The following is a 22,747-nucleotide window of genomic DNA, read 5'->3' as shown; positions in this document are numbered from 1 at the left end:
GGTACGAATTCCAAGGAAAGGAGAGAGATGGCCGCCGGAAATTTCTGGGTCCGTTGCGCGAGGCGGTTTCTTGGACTTCAATTTAAATTCACTCAAAACCGTTGAACTTCGCATGGTGTTGTCGATCACTCCTTGTCTCTACGGTCCCCACACCGAGATCGACCAGTCGAGAATGACAACAACTCCGACATCAGAAGTCGCGATCGGTTACATGAGTTTATTTAAGCAGAAGTCGGGGGCTAATGTCAGGGTTACGGATAAGGTATACCCTCTACCCTTGGATGTATGCTATACGGCAATACGGTATATCGGTGCGTGTACGGACGTTCTCTGTATACGTTAAGGAAATTCATCTCGAAGTCCACCAATGGAAAGGTTCCTACCCGTATAGGACTGGGTCGTCACTATGTCGTGCAGGGTCCGATGTCTCCGAGTCCTGCTTGGAGACCACCTAACCTGCGATATAAAAGGGACCCCCCGGGAAGACCTAAGGCATCGAATCTCATAGCCAACACAACGACCACAGCCTACGAAGCCGGAAACTACAGGAGCCAAGTCACCGGGTGATCTAGTTGAATCAACTCGACTACGATCTCGTCGGTACCATCGAGTTCTATTATTCTCTTTGTAATTTGTGGTTCTCTCCATATAATCCCATAACAACTGGATTAGGGCTATTACCTATCAAGGGGCCTAAACCAGTATAATCTTTGTCTTTTGTTTTCTTGATGTCGTACTACGTAGATCCTCGTACCAACATACCCCAATACCCTCTATATCCGGTCTACGGGTACCCACCGTTGACAGTATGCATGGCCCAAATCTTCATAAATGTCAATAGCATCATTGTCGTCTTTGTCCAACTATTTCTTCTCTATGTCCATAAGCATGTTGTAGGCCTAGCTATTAGTTTGATCTAAAGCATTGGAGAAATCATTTGCTGCTGGATATTACTCTTCTATTGTTTTTCTCTCTCTTGGGATGGCCATAAATCCACCACTGAAATTAGACACGGGGCAATATTTCGGTCTTTGCTCTTCATAAGAAGATAAGGACGAAAATATTTTTCTTTTATCTTCTTCGCAATTCTAAAGAGTTATATTGAGAAATTGTGGGTGACTGTTAATTTGCTCACATAAGAAAGAACACGTGGTTTCTTGGCGTATGCACATATTTATGTGCTACCCATTTTCTAGAAACACATTAATGCATGCTTGAATTGCAATATATTAAAAATAATGAAAAGCAATAGTGAGTGAACAAAATGAATATCATTTTGAGTATCTTGTTTGTGCAAAATAAAAAAAATTGAACAAATCTGATGAATAAACTACATAGCTTTTTCCACTAATCATGGAATATTTGAATTAGCTGCTCTCAAGTCCAAGCCACATAAATGACATACATGAGCCAAGTCTTCATAAACATGAATATCATCATCATGGTCATTGTCCAACTCTTTTTTCTCTATGCCCGTAACCATGTTGTAGGTTGGGCTATTAGTTTGATCCAAAGCGTTGGAGAAACCACATGTTGCTGCATCTTACTTGCTTATTTTTATTCTCTCTATTGGGATGGCCATAAATCCACCCGCTCAAATTGGTCAAGAGGCAAGATTTCCAATTTTTGCTCAGCATAAGAAGAGAAGGATGAATATGTTTGGCAGCTATCTTTTTCGCAGTTCTAAAAATTAAATTGAGGAATTGTGAGTGACTATTTTGTTTGTCCACATAAGTAAGAACATGGGATTTTTGGCGTACGCACATATTTACGTGTTTCCCATTTTTTTTCAAAACACATTAATGAATGCTAGAATGACAATACATTAAAAAGGAAAAAAAGGAAAAAAATAGTAAACAAAATGAATATGTTTTTGAGCATCTTGTTTCCACGCAATTAAATTTTATTTATCACAACTCTTAAATAATCTACGAGTCTCTTTCCATAAATCGTGTAAGACTGTATTAGCCGTACACACGACCATACCACATAAAAGGCATATATGGCCCTAAGTCTTCGTAAACATGAATATCATCTTTGTGGTCATTGTCTAACTATTTCTTCTCTATGTCCGTAAGTATGTTGTAGGCCCAAGTCTTCTTGATCCAAAGCATTGGAGTAATCACTTGCTACCGGATCTTACTCACCTATTCTTTTTTTCTCCCTAGGGTTGGCCATAAATCAACCCGCTCAAATTAGTCATGGGGCAAGATTTTCATTTTTTCGTCTCCATAAGAAGAGAATGACGAATATGTTTTTTTTTCTATCTTCTTCACAATTCTAAAAACTTCCATTGAGGAATAGGTAGTGACTATTTTATTTGCCCACATAACCAAGAACATACAATTTTTGTTCTATGCACATATGTATGTGTTTCCCATTTTCTTCAAACACATTAATACATGTTCGAATTGAATTACATTAAAATGATGAAAAAAATTAGTGAACAAAATGAACAAGTTTTTCAGCATCTTGTTTCTACACAATGCAATATTTTTAATAATATCTCTTAAATATGTTACTTTTTTCACTGATCGTGTAAGATTGAATCAACTGTACTCATGAACATGCCACATAAACGGCATACATGGCCCAGGTCTTCATAAACATGAATATCATCATGGTGGCCATTGTCCAACTGTTTCTTCTCTATGTCTGCAACCATATTGTAGTCAGGGCTATTAGTTTGATCCAAAGCGGTGGAGAAATCACTTGCTGTTGGATCTTATTCGCCTATCCTTTTTCTGTCTCTTAGGATAGCCATAAATCAGCCCGTTCAAATTAGTCCTGGAGCAAGATTTGTACGTTTTGCTCTCCTAAAGAAGAGAATGATGAATATGTTTTTCTGCTATCTACTTTACAATCCTAAAGAATTACATTGATAAATATCGAGTGATTGTTTTATTTGCCCACATAAGTAACAACATGTGATTTTTGGCGTACGCACATATTTACGTGTTTCCCATTTTCTCGAAACACGTTAATGCATGCTCGGATGGAATTGCATTAAAAATGAAGAAACAGAAAAATTAGTGAACAAAATAAACATGTTTTTGAGCACCTTGTTTCTGCACAATGAATTTTTTATTAGCTCTCTTAAATAAGATACGAACCTTTTTCCGCTGATCATGTAAGATTGAATCAGGTATACTCTTGAACATGTCACATAAACGGCATACATGGCCCAAGTCTTCATAAACATGAGTATCATCATGGTGGTAATTTTTCAACTGTTTCATCTCTATGTCTGCAACCATGTTGTAGGCCGAGCGATTAGTTTGAAGCAAAGCGTTGGAGAAATTACTTGCTGCTGATGGATAGACTACAAAGCTTTTTCCACTAATCATGGAATATTTGAATTTGCTGCTCTCAAGGGCAATCCACATAAACGACATACATGACCCAAGTCTTCATAAACATGAATATCATCATTGTGGTCATTGCCCAACTAAATATTTATGTGTTTCCCATTTTCTCAAAAAACATTAATGCATGCTTGGATGGAATTACATTAAAATGAAGAAAAGGAAAAATAGTGAAGAAAATAAACATGTTTTTTAGCATCTTGTTTCTGCACAATGAATTTTTGATCACCTCTCTTAAGTAAGATACGAAGCTTTTTCCACTCATGATGTAAGATTGAATCAGGTATACTCACGAACATGCCTCATAAACGGCATACATGGCCCAAGTCTTCATAAACCTGAATATCATCATGGTGGTCCTTATCGAACTGTTTTTTCTCTATTTCTAGAACCATGTTGTAGGACGAGATATTAGTTTGATCCAAAGCGTTGGAGAGCTGCTAGATTTTACTCGTCTATTCTTTTTCTCTCCCTTGGGTTGGTCATAAATCAACCTACTCAAATTAGTCATGGCCAATATTTTCACTTTTTGCTCTCCATAAGAAGAGAAGGACGAATATATCTTCTTCACAATTCTAAAATCTCCCGTTGAGGAGTTAGTGACTATTTTATTTGTCCACATAAGTAAGAACTTAATTTTTGGCGTATGCATATATTTACGTGTTTCCCATTTTCTTGAAACACATTAATGCATGCTCGAATGGAATTACATTAAAATGAAGAAACAAAATTAGTGAACAAAACAAACATGTTTTTTAGCTTCTTGTTTCTCCACAATGAATTTTTTTATAATATCTCTTAAGTAGTTGCATAGCTTTTTCCACTGATCATGTAAGATTAAATGAACTATACTCACGAACATGCCACATAAACGACATATATGGCCCAAGTCTTCATAAACATGAATATCATCATGGTGGTCATTGTCCAACTGTTTCTTATCTATATATGTAACCATGTTGTAGGCCGGGCAATTAGTGTTATTCAAAGCGGTGGAGAAATCACTTGCTACTAGATCTTACTCACCTATTCTTTTTCTCTCGCTTGGGATGGCCATAATCCACCTGCTCAAATTAGTTATGGAGAAAAATTTCCATTTTTTACTCTCCATGAGAAGATAATGATGAATATGTTTTTATGCTATCTTCTTTACAATTCTAAAGACTTATATTGATAAATAGCGAGTGATTGTTTTTGTATGCCCACATAAGTAAGAACACGGGATTTTTAGCGTATGCATATATTTACGTGTTTCCCATTGTCTCGAAACACATTAATGCATGCTTAGATGGAATTACATTAAAGTGAAGAAAAGGAAAGACTATTGAACAAAACAAACGTGGTTTTGAGCAACTGTTTCTGCACAATGAATTTTTGATCACATCTCTTAAATAACGTACAAAGCTTTTTCCACTGATCATGTAAGATTGAATCAGGTATACTCACGAGCATGCCACATAAACGGCATAGATGACCCAAGTCTTCATAAACATGAATATCATCATGGTGGTCATTGTCCAACTGTTTCTTATCTATGCCCGCAACCATATTCTAGGCCGGGCTATTAGTACAAAGTAGTGGAGAAATCACTTATCTTACTCGCCTGTTTTTTTTCTCTCTTGTTATGGCCATAAATCCATTCATTCAGATTAGTCATGGAGCAAGATTTTCACTTTTTACTCTTCATAAGAAGTGAAGGACTGACATATTTTTTCTGCTATCTTCTTTACAATTCGAAAGACTTACATTGATAAACAGAGAGTGATTGTGTTATTTGACCGCATAAATAGGAATATGGGATTTTTGGCGTACGCACATATTTACGTGTTTCCCATTTTCTCGAAACACATTACTGCATTCTCGTATGGAATTACATTAAAATGATGAAAAGGAAAAATTAGTGAACAAAATAAACATGTTTTTTAGCATCTTGTTTCTACACAATGGATTTTTTTATAATCTCTCTTAAATAAGTTACAAAGCTTTTTCCACTGATCATGAAAGATTAAATAAAGTATACTCTCGAACATGCCACATAAACGGCATAGACGGCCCAAGTCTTCGTAAACATGACTATCATCATGGTGGTCATTGTCCAACTGTTTCTTATCTATGTCCGTAACTATGTTCTAGGCCGGGCTATTAGTTTAATTCAAAGTTGTGGAGAAATCACTTGCTGCTGAATCTTACTCGCCTTTTTTTTCCCTCTTGTGATTGCTATAAATCCATTCATTCAAATTAGTCATGGAGCAAAATTTTCACTTTTTACTCCCCCATAAGAAGTGAAGGACGAATATATTTTTTTGCTATGTTCTTTACAATTTGAAAGACTTATATTGATAAACGGTGAGTGATTTTTGGCGTACGCACATACTTACGTGTTTCCCAATTTCTCGGAACACATTAATGCATGCTCAGATAAAATTACATTAAAATGAAGAAAAGGAAAAACTAGTGAACAAAATAAACATGTTTTTGAGCATCTTGTTTCTGCAGAATGAATTTTATATCACCTCTCTTAAATAAGATACGATGATTTTTCCACTGATCTTGTAGGATTGAATAAGGTATACTCACGAACATGCCACATAAAACATATATGGCCCAAGTCTTCATAAACATGAATGTCATCATGGTTGTCATTGTCTAACTGCTTCTTCTCACTGTCTGTAACAATATTGTAGGACGAGCTATTACTTTGATCAAAGAGTTGGAGAAATCACTTGCTGCTGGATTTTACTCACCTATTCTTTTTCTCGTCCTTGAGATAGTCACAAAACCACCCGCTCAAATTAGTCATGGGGCAAGATTTTCAGTTTTTGCTCTCCATAAGAAGAGAAGGACGAATATGTTTTTTCTTATCTTCTTCACAATGCTAAAAACAACCATTGAGGGATAGTTACGGACTATTTTATTTGCCCACATAAGTAAAACATATGATTTTTGCTGTATTCACATATTTACATGTTTCCCATTTTCTAGAAACACATTAATGCATGCTCGAATGGAATTACATTAAAATAAAGAATAAAATTAGTGAACAAAACGAAAATGTTTTTGAGCATCTTGTTTCTACACAATGAATTTTTTTTATAATCTCTCTTAAATAAGTTACAAAGCTTTTTCCACTGATCATGAAATGTTAAATAAACTATACTCACGAACATACCACATAAACGACACAAGTCTTCATAAACATGAATATCATCATGGTGGTCATTATCCAACTGTTTCTTATCTATGTCCGTAACCATATTCTAGGGCGGGCTATTAGTTTGATTCAAAGTGGTGGCGAAATCACTTGTTGCTGGATCTTACTCGCCTGTTTTTTTCTCTCTTGTGATGGCCATAAATCCATTCGTTCAAACTAGTAATGGAGCAAGATTTTCACTTTTTACTCTCCATAAGAAGTGAAGGACGGATATATTTTTTCTGCTATCTTCTTTACAATTCAAAAGACTTACATTGATAAATAGTGAGTGATTGTTTTATTTGATCGCATAATTAAGTAGGAATATGTGATTTTTGTCGTACACACATATTTACGTGTTTCCCATTTTCTCGAAACACATTAATGCATTCTCGTATGGAATTACATTAAAATGATGAAAAGGAAAAATTAGTGAACAAAATAAACATGTTTTTTTTAATGGAACACAGCAGGGGAGGCCCCCGCTGTTATAAAACTTTATTAAAAAGGAAGAAAAGCAAAATACAATTACAAGGAATTAATCCAAGATATAACTACTAATTTGTCTCTCTCGTTAAGTCTAAACAAAAAGAAGGAGATCACCCTTTAAGAGTTGCCTCCAGGAAGTCAAAGAAGGAACTTTTCCATCAAAAATGAGACCATTCCTTTGCTTCCAAATATTCCAAGAAACAAGAAGGAACTTTTCCATAAAGCAAAGATCATGATGTCTTCTTTTAGCATCTATCAACATTGGTCCCAAACTGAAAGATGTATTCCAGTTAATGCCAACTGTATGCCAACAACTCTGAGCAAAAGGGCAAACAAAGAACATGCCACGTAAACGACATCTATCAAATAAACATGTTTTTTAGCATCTTGTTTCTGCACAATGAATTTTAGATCACCTCTCTTAAATAAGATACGAAGCAAGGTATACTCACGAACATGCCATGTAAACGGCATACGTGGCCCAAGTCTTCATAAACATGAATATCATCATGGTTATCATTGTCTAACTGTTTCTTCTCACTATCTATAGCAATATTGTAGGATAAGCTATTATTTTGATCAAAGAGTTGGAGAAATCACTTGCTGCTAGATTTTACTCACCTATTCTTTTTCTCTGCCTTGAGATGGTCATAAATCCACCCGCTCAAATTAGTCATGGGGCAAGATTTTAACTTTTTGCTCTCCATAAGAAGAGAAGGACGAATATGTTTTTTTGCCATCTTCTTCACAATTCTAAAAACTTCCATTGTGGAATAGTTGGTGACTATGTTATTTGCCCACATATGTAAGAACATACGATTTTTGGCATTTGCACATATTTACGTGTTTCCTATTTTTTTGAAACACATTAATACATGCTCGAATGAAATTACATTAAAATGAAGAAAAGAAAAATAGTGAACAAAATGCACATGTTTTTTAGCATATTGTTTCTACAGAATGAAAATTTCTTGATAATCTCTCTAAAATAAGTTACAAAACCTTTTGCATTGATCATGTAAGTTTGAATCAACTATGCTCACGACAATTCCACTTAAACGGCATACATGACCCAAGTCTTCATCAACATGAATATCATCAATGTGGCCATTCTCCAATTGTTTCTTATCTTTGTCCGTAACCATGTTGTAGGCCGATGGCTATTAGTTTGATCCAAAGCATTGGAGAAATCACTTGCTGCTAGATGTTACCCGCCTATTCTTTTTCTCTCTCTTGGGTTGGCCATAAATTCACCCACTCAAATTAGTCATGGAGCAAGATTTTCACCTTTTGCTCTCCATAAGAAGAGTATGATGAATATGTTTTTCTACTATCTTCTTTACAATTCTAATGCCTTGCATTGAAAAATAGTGAGTAATTGTTTTATTTGCCCACATAAGTATGAACTTGGGATTTTTGGCATACACACATGTTTACGTGTTTCCCATTTTTTCGAAACACATTAATGCATGCTCACATGGAATTACATTAAAATGAAGAAAAGAAAAAAATTAGTGAACAAAATAAACATGTATTGCATCTTGTTTCTGCACAAATAATTTTTTATCACCTCTCTTAAATAAGATACGAAGCTTTTTCCACTGATCATGTAAGATTGAATCAGCTATACTCACGAACATGGCTACATAAATGACATCTTGTAGGTTGGACTATTAGTATGATCCAAAGCGTTAGAGATATGGCTTGCTGGTAGATCTTACTCGCCTATTATTTTTCTATCTCTTTGGGTTGGCCGTAAATCCTCCTCTCAAATTAGACATGGGGCAAGATTTACATTATTTGCTCTTCATAAGAAGATAAGATCGAACATGTGTTTCTATTATCTTCCTAGCAATTCTAAAGAGTTGCTTTGAGGAATAGTGAGTGAATGTTTTGTTTGCCCACATAACTAGGAACATGAGATTTCTTGGCATATGCATGAATTTATGTGGCTTTCATTTTCTCGAAACACATTAGCGCATGCTCAAATGGCAATAGATTTAAAATGAAGAAAGCGAACTATGAGTAAACAAAATGAACATGTTTTTGATCATCTTGGTTTTGAAAAGTGAAATAAAAACATCTATCAAATAAAATACAAAGCTTTTTCCACTGATTGTTGAATATTGAATTAGCTACTCTCACGACCATACCACATAAATGGTATACGTGGCCCAAGTCTTCATAAATATGAATATCATCGTTGAAGTCATTGTCCAACTCTTCATCCGTAAGCATGCTGCAGACATAGTTATTTGTTTGATCCAAAGCAATGGAGAAATCATCTTTTGCTGGATCTAGCTATTTGTTTGAATGGCCATAATACCTCCACTAAAACTAGACATGGGGTAAAATTTTCGTTGTTTGCGCTCCATAAGAAGGAAGGAAGAACTAGTTTTTTTTGCTATCTTCTTCGTAATTCTGATAACAACATTAGGAAATTGTGAATAACTTTTTTATATGCCAACATTAGTATTAATATGGGTTGAATTCTTGGTGCATGCACATATTTTTGTGCTTCATACCTTCTCAAAGCACATTGTTGCATACTAGTGTAGTAGTAAAATAAAAAAGTAATAGTGAATGAACAAAATTAATGTGTTTTAGTTATCATCTTGTTTTTGCAAAATAAAAAGAGAATAACCTTTTATCATAAATAAACTACAAACCTTTCTCCATTGACCGTGCAATATTGAATTACTGTTCTCACGATCATACCACATGCATGGATAAATGGCCCAAATCTTTGTAAACAAGAATGACATGATTGTGTCATTGGCCAAATGTTTTTCTCTTTTCTCGTAGATATGTTTTTGGCGTGTCTATTGGTTTGATTTAAATCGTTGGAGGTCATAGCTCGCCTTTTCTTTTTCTTTCTCTAAGGATAGCCATAGTGCTATCATTGAAATGGTAGTTTTTTTTTGCCCGGGGGGGGGGGGGGGTTGTCAGATTTCCACTATTTTCTCTCCGTAAAAAGAGGAGAGAAGGGAGAAGATATTTTTCTACTATCTTCTACATATTTCTATTGACCAAAGTTAAGCAATAGTGTGTGACTATTTTACTTTTCCACCAAAGTAATAACATGGGTTGATTAATGCCCATACACTCATCTTTAAGTGCCTCCCATTTTCTCAAAATACGTTAATTCACATTTGACTTGCAACATCGATAAATAGGAAATACTAACAGTGTAGTAGCTCAAAATTTGTAACACATGCAGCTAATAGAAATGAGAAAGTATTTCGAGACAAGTAATTATTTTTAGTCAAATATGTATTGCAAAAGTTTGGGCTGCACATACACGGTTACTAATTTTTACTAATCAGTAAAATCTAATAATATTGATATGAATTCCATATTTAACATCCATCCTAATGCAGCAAATCATTTAAAGTATAATTTTCAAGGCAATCAGACAAATATCCTAGTCTAGGTTTGAATTGTTTGATCATGTCAAGGTTTTTCTACTATCATACTATATACATGGGATACATGGCCCAAAACTTCATAAACATGAATACTATGATTGCGGTCATTATCCAACTGTTTTTTATTGGCTATCCTTTCTGATGTGTCAAGCAGTCCAAAATATATAATTAGAATACTAAATAGAATACAAATTTAACCATAACTGAATTCAAAAGCACATATTTAACCCATGATGTTTGTGCTACAAATAAACCTTCTTCGTACCTCCCACGGACAACAGGTGTTTCCAACCAATTATTCACATCTTATAATCATGGCCATATCACACTTATCTCAATACACAAGAACCCACAGCCAGTTTACTGGAGTAAATAGCCACAACCCTGCAAGTTACTCGGTCTAGTACGATCCATAATAGGGAGGCATGGTTGTACGGTATTACATGAGCGAACATCCCAACCAACCGTCCTTAATCAACTCAGATGGTGCTACGTGCATCCGAAATAAGTTCCATAATTAGCCAGATCATGTATGATAATTTATGTTTATTACCATTCCCAATCCAAGCATGATTCATTCCCATTCACCTATCTCAATCAACCAGCTATTTCCGTTAACTGCATACCATTGTCTTCTCTATGCATGGCTAAGCATTTATTCAAGTAGTAGTCCCATAGATATTACCCATCTACTGTTTGACAAGGTATACAAGATCAATAATTGAAGGCAAGATGCAAATAGCAATAGGATAATAAACTCTACCCGACATATTTGCAAATGGCGATGCATATATAGTTTTAAATCAAAACATGCTTTTGCAAATTGGGTTCAACATAACCAAAATTTAGCCTTGTTCCTGTGCTATTTATTGAGGCTCTTCTGGTTACTCCTTGAGCTCATCCTGCACATCAGAATTTAGCAAGAAACCAAGAGACAAATAAGAACCAATAGATAAATAGGTTACAAAACTAGGAAAACTTCTACCACGGTAAAGAAAATGTTGTGAGATGAAGTGGTACACTGCACATTGACAACATTCCTGACTATAGGTTACATTTATGCTTAACTTCAAATTTTACTTGTTTGCTCACTGAAACTGTCCTCAATTTTCATTCAATAGTAGAGAGAGAATATTGGACTAATTGCATTAATCATCTAGGACAGTGTATATATAGATAGAGTACAGAGATAGAAGATAAGGAAGGACTCTAAACAAATCAATCCTATCTATGATATCATAGTTTTTTTAATATATACCAATCGATTGTTTATCTTTACAGGATTTTGGTCTTAACCTCATGAAACTAAACCATCAGAAACTAACTATAGAGTTTTGTTGATTTCACAAATGCGCTTCTTCAAAAATACCATTTATGCCCAAAAGAAATATTCCGCAAGCATACAAAAAACCATTGTACCTTTCACTTGGGAGTATTGTATCGAATCCACAAGGATCCTTTGGTCTAGGTTTCATGTTACTACTTCTAATTAAACAAGCTAACTAAAGTCATAATACTATGTTTCTTGCTTCAAGTACAGTAGCACCACCAAAGAAAGGGAAGAGAAAGGGGTGCTAATATGCCAAAACACACCAACTTAAGTAGAGCTAACGTTGCCGACTTTTTTTTTTTTGAGAAACACAGTACAAACGCAGGCGCTCACAACGTGCGCACACTCACCCCTATGAACGCACACACGCACACCCTACCCCTATGAGCACCTTCGGAAGACTGGGCTGGCATATCTTGAGATTGACGAAGTCACCACAGGCGCCTCGCTGTCGACGGGTACGTTGCCTACCACTGAAAGAATAATTAGCCGTAAATGCGAGCACCCGTATCAAATCTAGGATTTAAACCCGGGTGGGCTGGTCCACCACAAGGAACCTAACCAGTTGAGCTATGCTCACTTTGCTAACGCTGCCGACTTTAAACAATGGCCGGTCTAGTCACCACCCAACTGACTACTTCGTCCAATTCTCTATCATGTATTCCTAGATAAAAACGATGCCCAAGCACACATACTTGTAGAAATACCACTAGAATTAGTTGCAACAGTGAACAGAGGAAGCAAGATAAATAAAGTATAAAGACTTTATCTAAAATAGATTAGGAGCCAACAGGCTCTTATAGTGGTAAATAAAATAATGAAATAAATAAAAAAGTAGAGTTGACATATTAACCGAACAAGAAGATTGAAATGACTCTTCCGGGTCACTTCATTTTATTTTACGATAAGAGTGGTCACTTCTTATATAGTGGAAATTGGAACACACTTAAATTCTTCCTCTCATGTTTTCTTCGATTGTCGCATTTCCTACTTGCCATCCAATAGACTCTTCACAAAATTCATGCGACTCTAACACCTATAGAAATTTACAATATGTAAAAAAAATTGCATTCTTCTTATTCATGTTTTCAAAATCCCGCATTTCCAAGGAGGTCTAATGTGACTGATATTGATCCCTAGCTACATTGCACTCACTTTGTCCAAAATAAATCAACTCATAGGTTCACATGTTTTCATTGCATAGAGAAAAGATCAAAGTATCCTTCATTAAAACAAAAAAGCACTATTGATGGTTGGTGGTAAGTGGTTTTCAAAAGATTTAACTTCTTTAGTCCTAACGCTTATAAGAAAAGAGAAATCAACTTATTTTAGGACAAAATTTAAATTCTACAAATCAACTTAGTCACTGTTTGGCATATTCCACGTTAGATTTAAAACTTGTTAGTTAAACTGTAGTAGTGAATTTTAGATTTCATTTAAAATATGAACAAAACAATTCATCTAAATTTTATAACATAATCATAGATCCAATCCAAATCCATGGGTTCATGGAGATAGAAATACCCAACTAAAAAAATCTTATATCTAAAGCTACTCACAAATATTACGCACATACATGTAAGCTTTCAACAGAATATTAGTGAAATCAAATATATGCCCTAGTTTTCGTCTATTAAAGTATGTGTTAGATGACATATTTACAGGGTATGACTGTGCTGGATATGACTGTGCTGTTACATGTGCAGGAATGTGTTCGCGTCTATCATGCAATGTAAAAAAAAAACATAGCCATATTTGGGGATGGTGAAAAGTGTGCCTACAACTATCTTCAAAACAACGATGGTTACATTCACTCGATTCGCATGTGTGCTCATCTCTGATGTACGTCCAGCTGTCCTGCTCCAAATTTCGTTGTTACTCCTCTCGTTGCGCTGCATGTCGATGAGGAGCGCTTCGTCCTCCTCCCTCCCGCGTCAAAAAGAGAAAAAAAAAAAACCTTACAAAACTCCTCCTCCACCACCACCTCCTCCTCCTCCCCTCCTCCCTCCTCCGCCCCACCCGGCGATCCCCCCCACCTCCCAAGACGTCTTCCCCGGCGTCCTACCTCCGATCGCGATCGCGGGCGCGGTCGCGGTCGTGCTCGGACGCGGCGTCCATGTCGTCGTCGGCGTCGGAGCAGCCGCGCGGGGACCAGGTGTGGTCGTCGTCGTCGCCGCCGCGGTCGTCGACGCCTCCCCCGCAGCCGCTCGTGGGGGGCCTGATCGAGTCGCTCTCGTTCCGGAGCTGCGGGTTCGGCCGCGCCGCCGTCTCCGCGTTCGAGAAGGAGGACCTCCGCGCCCGCGCCGCGCTGCCGCAGCGGCTCCGGGCCGCGGTCCACGCGGCGCTGCGTGCCAAGGACCCCTCCGCGGGGGCGTTCGCCTACGTCGCCGGCAACGCGGCTGCCCGGGGTGGGCGAGGAGGCGGCGGCAGCGGCGGCGGCCGCGAGGTGTCGGCGGCCAACCCGTGGTTCGAGGTCGCCCACGACGACGCCCCCGAGTCCCCCCTCGTCGCGTTCGTCAACCCCCGCAGCGGCGGCCGCCTCGGCCCCGTCCTCAAAACCCGCCTCCAGGAGCTCATCGGCGAAGACCAGGTCAACACCTCCTCTCTCTCTCTCTCTCTCTCTCTCTCTCTCTCTCTCTCTCTCTCATATATTTTGTTGCGTGGCATGATGTGCGGGTGAGGCATTTTGTCGAGCGGTTGGAGAGCACGACGTGAGGTGATGAGATGGTCGGCGTCGGGCGTTACGTCGATCTGCTGTCGCGGTGCGGCGGCGACGCGCGCGCGGTCGCGCGGATCCAGGCGGCGCTGGTCACGTCGGGGTGGCTGCGGCGGAGTGCCGACCTCCACAACGCGCTCATCCGGGCGCTCGCGGGGTCCGCGCGCCCGCACCTCGCGCTCCCGCTCTACGCGCACCTCCTCCGCGCGGGCCACCACCCCACCCCGCACACCCTCCCCTCCCTCCTCAAGTCGCTCGCGCTCTCCCCCGCCGTCCCCGGCGCGCGGGGCCTCGCGCTCGCCGTCCACGCCCACGCCGTCAAGCTCGGCCTCGCGGGGTTCCTCCTCGTGAGCAACGCGCTCATCCGCGTCCACGCGGGCATCCTCGGCCGGCTCTCCGACGCCCTCGTGCTGCTTCGCACCGCGGCTTCCGTCGACGCCTCCACGTTCAACACGCTCATCACGGCCTACGCGAGGGCCGGCCGGGTCACCGACGCCCGCGCGCTGTTCGACGAAATGCCTGCGAGGAATGCTGTGTCGTGGAGCGCCATGGTGAATGGCTACGTGCAGGCTGGGGACGGGAGGGAGGCGCTGGGGTTGTTCGCACGGATGCAGGCCGATGGTGTCCGCCCGGATGACACGGTCCTTGTCGGTGTGCTCGCGGCATGCGCGCAGCTTGGCGTGCTGGAGCAGGGCAAATGGGTACATGGTTACCTCAAGGCAAATAACATTAGGATCACCGTGTTTTTGGGCACTGCATTAGTTGACATGTATGCCAAATGTGGTGAGATGCAGCTCGCCATGGAGGTGTTCAAGGTGATGAAGGAAAAGAATGTGCTGGCTTGGACCACTATGATAAAAGGCCTGGCAATGCATGGTCGAGGATCGGAGGCATTGGAGTTATTCTCCCAGATGGAGAGATTAGGTGTGAAGCCAGATGACATTGCCTTCATTGGTGCATTGTGCGCATGCACACACACTGGGTTGGTTGACAAGGGGCGGGAGCTTTTTGATTCTATGGTGAGGAAGTATGGTATCAAACCGAAGATCGAGCATTATGGATGCATGGTGGACCTTCTGGCACGAAATGGCTTGCTCAACGAAGCCAGAGAGATGGTTGAGAAAATGCCCATGAAACCTGATGCCTTGATCTGGGGTGCTTTGATGGCTGGCTGTAGGTTTCATAAGAATGTTGAGTTGGCTGAGTATGTTGTCAAGCATTGGATTGAACTGGAGCCTGATAAAAGTGGCGCTTATGTGCTTCTGGGTAACATATATGCTGCCTCTGGTAGGCATGCTTCTGCAAGGGAAATTAGGCACCTAATGCGTGAGAAGGGAGTTGATAAGACACCAGGATGCAGCACTGTGGAGATTAAAGGAGTTATTCACCAATTCATTGTTGGAGATCTGTCCCATCCTTTTATAGAAGAGATTTTGTCTAAATGGGATGAGATTGATAGTAGGATAAGGTTGGAGGAAGGTTATGTGCCTGATAAGAAGGAAGTTCTGCTTGATATTGAAGAAGAAGAGAAGGAAAATGCACTCAGCCGTCATAGTGAGAAGATGGCAATTGCATTTGCTTTGATTAACACAAGTGATGATATGCCCATTCGGATAGTCAAGAACCTCAGAGTTTGCCATGATTGCCATCATGTCACCAAACTTATATCTAAAGTATATGGTAGAGAAATTATTGTTAGAGATCGAACACGATTCCATTTGTTCAAAGATGGCAGTTGTTCGTGCAAGGACTATTGGTAGTAATTAACAGATCTGTAGAATAACATCAGTACTTGATTCATGAAGTAGTTCAGTCACCAAATGAAAAAAAAAAATCTCTTTCATCTTGAAGTATACATCAGGGGTCATGAATGAAGAATGTCAAGGTGATTAAGGAATAAAACTCCCTGCTAGTTCTAATCTGCATATGTAGTCAGGCTGCCACTAAGCTAATTTCCATGGATATTATTGTTCATCTTTGGTATTGAGGTGATTGTTCCAGAACAATAATATAATTCTGCACTGGTAGCATGCCAAATCCAATTGTGAACCAAGCATACTGCATTTTTTAAATCTATCATGATGTATGAATCTGGTACATTAGTCTAGATATGCTATTGTTCCATTGTTATCACGCTTATACAAAATAGCACTACAAACAAAATATGGGTTGATATCGAATACGAAATGCTAGGGAAACACATGGTTGAACCCTATGGAATAGAGTAGAACAGTTAATTTACTTGTGTTGGCATGAGAAATTTGGATACGATGCAGGGCACATAAGCATAATGAGTGCATGGAATACTTTCATGTCCAACAGTTTTCCAACCAAGGAAAAGTGTAATAGTTAGTCGTAGTCCTCAACTTACGCAAATGCTGGAAAGATTCTGATGATCCATAGTCCCATGCAAAACAAATGCATTGCTTTAGCCTTTTCTGATATGCTCTGAACTTTCACTAAATTAGTTTATCTCATACTAGTCTGAATTGGCTTTACTTCATACACTTTTATTTACTGTCATTTAACATCCATTCTTGTAAGCAAATATAATCATTTTTAGTTAACTACACTAAAAACATATATGAAAATGCAGAATGGTAGGATATCGCTTAAACTACAAATTCATCACTGGCCATAAATAAATATTGAAGTAGGTAACTGTACCGGCTAATTGACCAAATCCCACTTTATTGATGGTTCAGTTCCAACTAAATTGTTGCTCTGCTTCGGTTAAATGCCCTTGAATTATTTCTGCAAAAGAACTAAAATGGGTCAATTGGACACCTCAACCCAAATCACTTGATTTCCTATAGATACTTGCTCTGTTAAAGAAAGTTTGAGCACGCCAAATCACTTGCTTTCCTATTCTTGTTCTGTTAAATAAAGTTTGAGCATCATACAATATCTTCAATTATTGGGACTGCTGTTCTTGAAAAATTAAAATGATTAAGGAATAACTGCTTTGTTATTAACAACCTTTTGTCAGCAGGTTTTTGATCTTACTGTTGTGAAGCCTTCTGACTTTGTGCAATATGTTTTGGGTTGCTTGGAACAACTTGCTGACGCTGGTGATCACAGTGCAAAGTCCATTCGCCATAATCTAAGAGTCATGGTATGTATGCATTTTCGTAGCTTCCATAGCTGTAAAGAACACATCATTATTATTCTGTGTTTTTCCTGAGTTGCTGAATACTAATCACATCATCTCTTATTTTTGTCATTGTTGTAGTTTCACAAAGGTACTAAATTGTAAAAATGTTTTTATTTTTGTTCTTTCGTATGATGGAAAACCTGTACTAGTCAGCAGAACCGTTCTCATATTCCAAAAGTTTCAGAATTCTAAATACTTACAGTTTGTAACCTACCTAGGTTGCAGGAGGTGATGGTACAGTAGGTTGGGTGTTGGGATGTTTAGGAGACCTTTATGTTCAGAACAGGGAACCAATTCCTCCAGTTGCTGTTATACCACTTGGGACAGGAAATGATCTTTCCAGGAGTTTTGGCTGGGTAAAACGATCTCTTTCTTGCACTCTTTCCGTCTTCCTATGAAGCTACTTACTGCAAGTTTTCATGACCTCACAGTTATTTTCAGGGTGCTTCATTTCCTTTCGGATGGAAAGCAGCTGCTAAACGATCTCTGTACAAAGCTATTTTTGGTTCAGTTTCTTGTTTAGACAGGTGACTTCTTTACTTTGTTGGCCAGTTATTTTAATCTTCTGTGCATTCTGGTTGCAGTTTGATGATGATACATCAGTATTTTTGTTATGTTAAGAAACCTTATTTGAGCTGGTTAAGTCCGCATAGGTATCACTTTTTCGCAATACCATGGTCCCAGCAATGTACTCCTCTATTTCCAAATATATGTAATTTTAGACACTAACATGATCCCAAACATACATCGGACCATTACCTTTTTTTCTAATTACGCGTTAGTACTTGTTTATTCAGCGTATTGTCCCAATATTTCTGCATTTATGACCAAGTTCCTCCTTCAACATGTAATACTCACGTCCCCAGTATAACCACTTCCAGTTGCTGATTAATTAGTTATTTCTGCAGTTGGCATATTGTTGTTTCTATGCCAGAACGAGGAGATGAAGAGGAAGAACTGGATTTTCCTCACTCCCTTAGGAATCTTGGAGAGTGTACCTTTTATGATGTAATTATTTTCTACTATCTTATATATTGAAATGTTGTACAAATGCATTGGAAGTCTACCCCGTGTACATTTTATATCGTACTCCCTCTGGTCATAAATATGACATGCACGATAAGATTTGGTAAAACTTGTGAAACTTTGACCATTAATTTTATGAGAATAAGTTTATGATATTATGATAGTATTTTTCAAGGCAAATCTATGATATCATATTTTGGTTTTAAACTAAGCATTATATATATTATAGATGGTCAAATTTTAAAACTTTTAACCATATATTTTCCTAAATGCCAAATATTTATGACTAGAGGAGCAATTATTTTTATACTATCTTCTTCAAGTGTTGTACAAATGCATTCTGCTTGATTAATACAAGTCTACCCTGCAGGACGGCACTGCTGAAGGGGAGTTGCCTGAAACAGTTTCTTGCTTTGATGGCGTATTCTATAATTACTTCAGCATAGGTACAATTTTTACATGATAACTTATAGTTGTGTTCATTATTCAATAGTGTGTTTATAGTGTATTCCAAAGTCCTAGATATACTCTTGGCCACACATAAATAATTTGTATTGTCATATTCTACATTTCTAAGCATCTATTATGGTTTCATATGATGCATCTCATCAAGGGAAAGTATCTTCAAGACCATTGTGCTTTGTCACTTATGCTAATAACCTTGTAACTAGGTGTTCGAAAAATTCTCCTTTGGTTATTACATTCTCATAAAGTTTTTAATCTACGATGTATGTTTGTATTGTTTGTTGTGATGTTCTTTATGCTTATTTTGGTTCTATAATAAACAAAATTAATGCACATTGTAGCACTACAATTGGAATAATGAGATGAATTATATCTCAGTTATTTGTCACCCCTTACATTCATTATCAGTGTCAGAGAAAGCTACCATAGAAGTTATCTACGGTGTGGCTTTCTTTGTTGTTACTATATGTTGTCATTTTCAATATGCATATTACATATGTTCTGAAGGGACCTTGAGGATGCAAATTCTGTTGTAATGCAGGTATGGATGCTCAAGTGGCGTATGGATTTCACCATCTACGGGATGAAAAGCCATTCCTTGCTAGTGGTCCTTTATCTAATAAGGTATGCACTCAGGGATGAGATTTCCATCATTTATGGCAATTCAAAAGCTTCTCAGCCCAAACTCCTGATATTGAATTAGCATGTGCTCATTATCTGTCTCCTGTTCTTTGTATAATCATAAAGTTGACCCTTGAATGGGATCAAGATTGCCGTCTATAGACGCAATGTTAAATGGTACAAATTATTTAAAAGAAAAGATAAGGGGAGGACAGCTGAAGAACAGTGGGCCCATTATATTAATGAATTGTTTTCTTTTGGGTATCCAGTGTATTTTCTGCTAGCTAAAAGCAATTCCTGACAAGACCAGCTTGTACTGTGAGTCTGTGACTGATTAACAAGAAGAATGTCCGTGCAGGAGGGGCGTATAGGAGACTGGCAAGGGACACAGGGGAATAGGAGATTGGATAACTTTTTCCTTTTCTTTAAACTATTGAATAGGAGCATCGCCCTAAATGAGAGGCCCTAATAAATAAAATTTTAAGTACAAAGACAATGAACCATAATAAATATAAATATATCATGGATGATACATTAAATGGCTTCAATCCTAAGCAAAGGGTTTCAATTGGGATGTAATTGGAACGTGGTGTGCTGCTTCTGACTTCCACATGCCGGCCGTAGGTCTGGCCGCACATGACATTACCTTTTTCAACACTTATCGCAACTCGCAAGCTATTAATTTTGATCTGATGTAAGTAACATAGGCTTCCACATATTCTCACTGTAAACATATATACATCAAATAGGGTTTGATACATGGGTTGAAGCACGTTATTTATTGAATGATGGTTCTTATAAGTTCTAATTGTCAGTTGATCGGGTACATAATTGACGTTTGAACTTTGTCATGATAAGCCTTCTGTTCTGTTGATGAATATGATAAATAATATTTCAACAGTGAATTTTTTGCTAACTAAATTACTGATTGGCTGATTTTATGACAGTTAATTTACGCAGGGTATACCTGCAAGCAGGGATGGTTTTTTACACAATGTGTCAGCGACCCTGAACTGAGGTGCTGTATCCCCCCTCGATTTAGTTTAAGGCATACTTATGTTTGACTGATATCTAGAAATCTGGAAAGTCCATCCATCATTTGATTATTTTAGTGTTTTCTGCTCTATACCTTTTTTGGGGAAGAAATGATCCGATGACAATGTGTTTTCCTTACAAAGAGCAAATATACTCAAGTTTTTCTTTTGACCAAGTGCCAATCATGGTTAATTGATTATGTTGTATCAATTTGTAATGTTCTAATGATATTTATGAAAACTTATAACTTTCTCTAATTGTATTTACTTTTTTTTCATTCTGTCCAAACTCATCAAGGTTGTATTTATACATAGATATGAAATGTTTCTTTTCTGTTATCGTCTTCCAGATACTGATTTGCAAAACTGAGATTAGAATGGCAGAGACAGGAAAAAGGCTCTTATTTTGATTCTCATTTCATATATCAGGGGATTGACGAACATTATTCGTTTATCAATAAAGAAGTTGGACAGCTCTGAGTGGGAGAACATCCCTGTACCATCAAGGCAAGTTGAAGTTTTTCTTTCCTATTTGTTATTGTTATATGATTTTAGTTCCAGATCTGAAATTCAGAAACAATAATGATCCTTGCATAAGTCACTGTTCTCCAGTTTGAACTCTGCAGAATACTATTATAAACAGATTACTTTAGTAGTTCTGATACTATTATATATGGGCACACTAAGTAATGAAGTCTCACGGCTGAACTAGAAATTATTCTTGGCACAAGTATAGAGGATACAGTTTATATTGAGCAGCCATGTTGTACTTCAGTGTCAGGGCTATTGTTGCATTAAACCTTCACAATTATGCAAGTGGAAGGAATCCATGGGGAAACTTGAAGCCTGAATACTTGGAAAAGGTGTGCTGAGTAAATTGCTTGTCATTTTTATGATTGCTTTATTGGAAAAGCACAATAGCCTGAACTTCCTCGCAAATACTAAAAAGCATGCTATTTTTCTTAACTGGAATATCATCAAGAGAACTTCTATCTTTTTTATGTAAACAGAGAGGATTTGTCGAAGCTCAATCAGACGATGGTCTTCTTGAAATATTTGGATTGAAGCAAGGGTGGCATGCATCCCTTGTGATGGTTGAACTAATATCTGCAAAGCACATAGCTCAGGTACTTTTGCTCCCTGCACAAGATCTGAATAGCAGAAGGTATTTTAATGCATTACTGTTCAATTTGGAGCTCAAAGGTTAAAAATGTAGTAGTAAATTTTTCGCTATGTCACCTGTGAACAAACATCACATTAGGTAAAAAAAAAAAAGAAGTATTACAACTTAGTTCAACAGGAAAAGGCATCATCAGTTTAGATAAACAGCTACTTTGCAAATTACAACTCCAGATGGCATTCGACACTGATATCCTCAAAATTATTTAAGCGACGCTACCTACTGTTTTCAGGCAGCAGCAATACGATTGGAGATCAAAGGTGGGCAATGGAGGGATGCATACATGCAAATGGATGGGGAGCCATGGAAGCAACCATTGGACCACGAGTACTCGACGTTCGTCGATATCAAGAAGGTCCCTTACCCATCTCTAATCATCAATGGTGGGGATCGTTAGTAACAACAGGAGAGCCAGCCCCAGATTTCTTTGCCCTGACCTTTGCTAGAGCTGCCAAGGAAAAATTTTCCAAGCTGGATTCCAACTTGGAAGCCAGACTTAACCCTGACTATTCTTAACTATCTCACTGTATATGAAGTTTTGAGGATATGATATTTTTGCAGGGGACGCAGCCATATACCCCTGTGCTTTGATCCAAGTTCTCAATTAACACTGCATGAAGTAATTGCTACATGCATTTTTTTTTACTAAATGTACAGGGAAAAAAAAAAGAACATCCGGACTTTATGCCACGTTTTTGTTTTCCAAGAAAATGAGCACTGTTTTGGGGTCACATTGTGTAGATATAGCT

The 22,747-nt window shown here is 38.2% G+C and overlaps 2 protein-coding genes across 2 annotated transcripts; both read left to right on the top strand.

The window, feature by feature from the left end:
* The first annotated feature begins 13,691 nt into the window (after positions 1–13,691).
* LOC4345076 (diacylglycerol kinase 4) lies at positions 13,692–22,587 on the top strand. Its single transcript, XM_015794806.3, has 12 exons — positions 13,692–14,392; positions 17,511–17,633; positions 17,891–18,028; positions 18,114–18,199; positions 18,581–18,680; positions 19,069–19,144; positions 19,705–19,787; positions 20,732–20,802; positions 21,248–21,325; positions 21,594–21,681; positions 21,829–21,945; positions 22,231–22,587. Exons 1-12 carry the CDS (start codon positions 13,919–13,921, stop codon positions 22,393–22,395), a joined length of 1,599 nt encoding a protein of 532 aa, XP_015650292.1. The 5' UTR covers positions 13,692–13,918; the 3' UTR covers positions 22,396–22,587.
* On the top strand, positions 14,481–17,633 carry LOC107278766 (pentatricopeptide repeat-containing protein At5g66520). Its single transcript, XM_066303383.1, has 2 exons — positions 14,481–16,403; positions 17,511–17,633. The coding sequence occupies exon 1, from the start codon at positions 14,527–14,529 to the stop codon at positions 16,276–16,278; it is 1,752 nt and encodes a 583-aa protein (XP_066159480.1). The 5' UTR covers positions 14,481–14,526; the 3' UTR covers positions 16,279–16,403; positions 17,511–17,633.
* Positions 22,588–22,747: the final 160 nt, after the last annotated feature.

This window comes from Oryza sativa, chromosome 8, assembly GCF_034140825.1.
Source record: "Oryza sativa Japonica Group chromosome 8, ASM3414082v1".
In the NCBI taxonomy this organism is placed as follows: Eukaryota; Viridiplantae; Streptophyta; class Magnoliopsida; order Poales; family Poaceae; genus Oryza; species Oryza sativa.
The sequence above is the reverse complement of the archived record's forward strand: the minus strand, read 5'-3'. Positions and strand labels throughout refer to the sequence as shown.

Coding starts and splice junctions, on each gene's coding strand:
- LOC107278766 (XM_066303383.1), top strand. CDS start 14,527: ATGGTCGGCGTCGGGCGTTACGTCGATCTGCTGTCGCGGTGCGGCGGC.
- LOC4345076 (XM_015794806.3), top strand. CDS start 13,919: ATGTCGTCGTCGGCGTCGGAGCAGCCGCGCGGGGACCAGGTGTGGTCG. Junction 18,029..18,113: donor TTTCCAGGAGTTTTGGCTGG/GTAAAACGATCT, acceptor AGTTATTTTCAG/GGTGCTTCATTTCCTTTCGG. Junction 19,788..20,731: donor GTGGTCCTTTATCTAATAAG/GTATGCACTCAG, acceptor ATTTTATGACAG/TTAATTTACGCAGGGTATAC.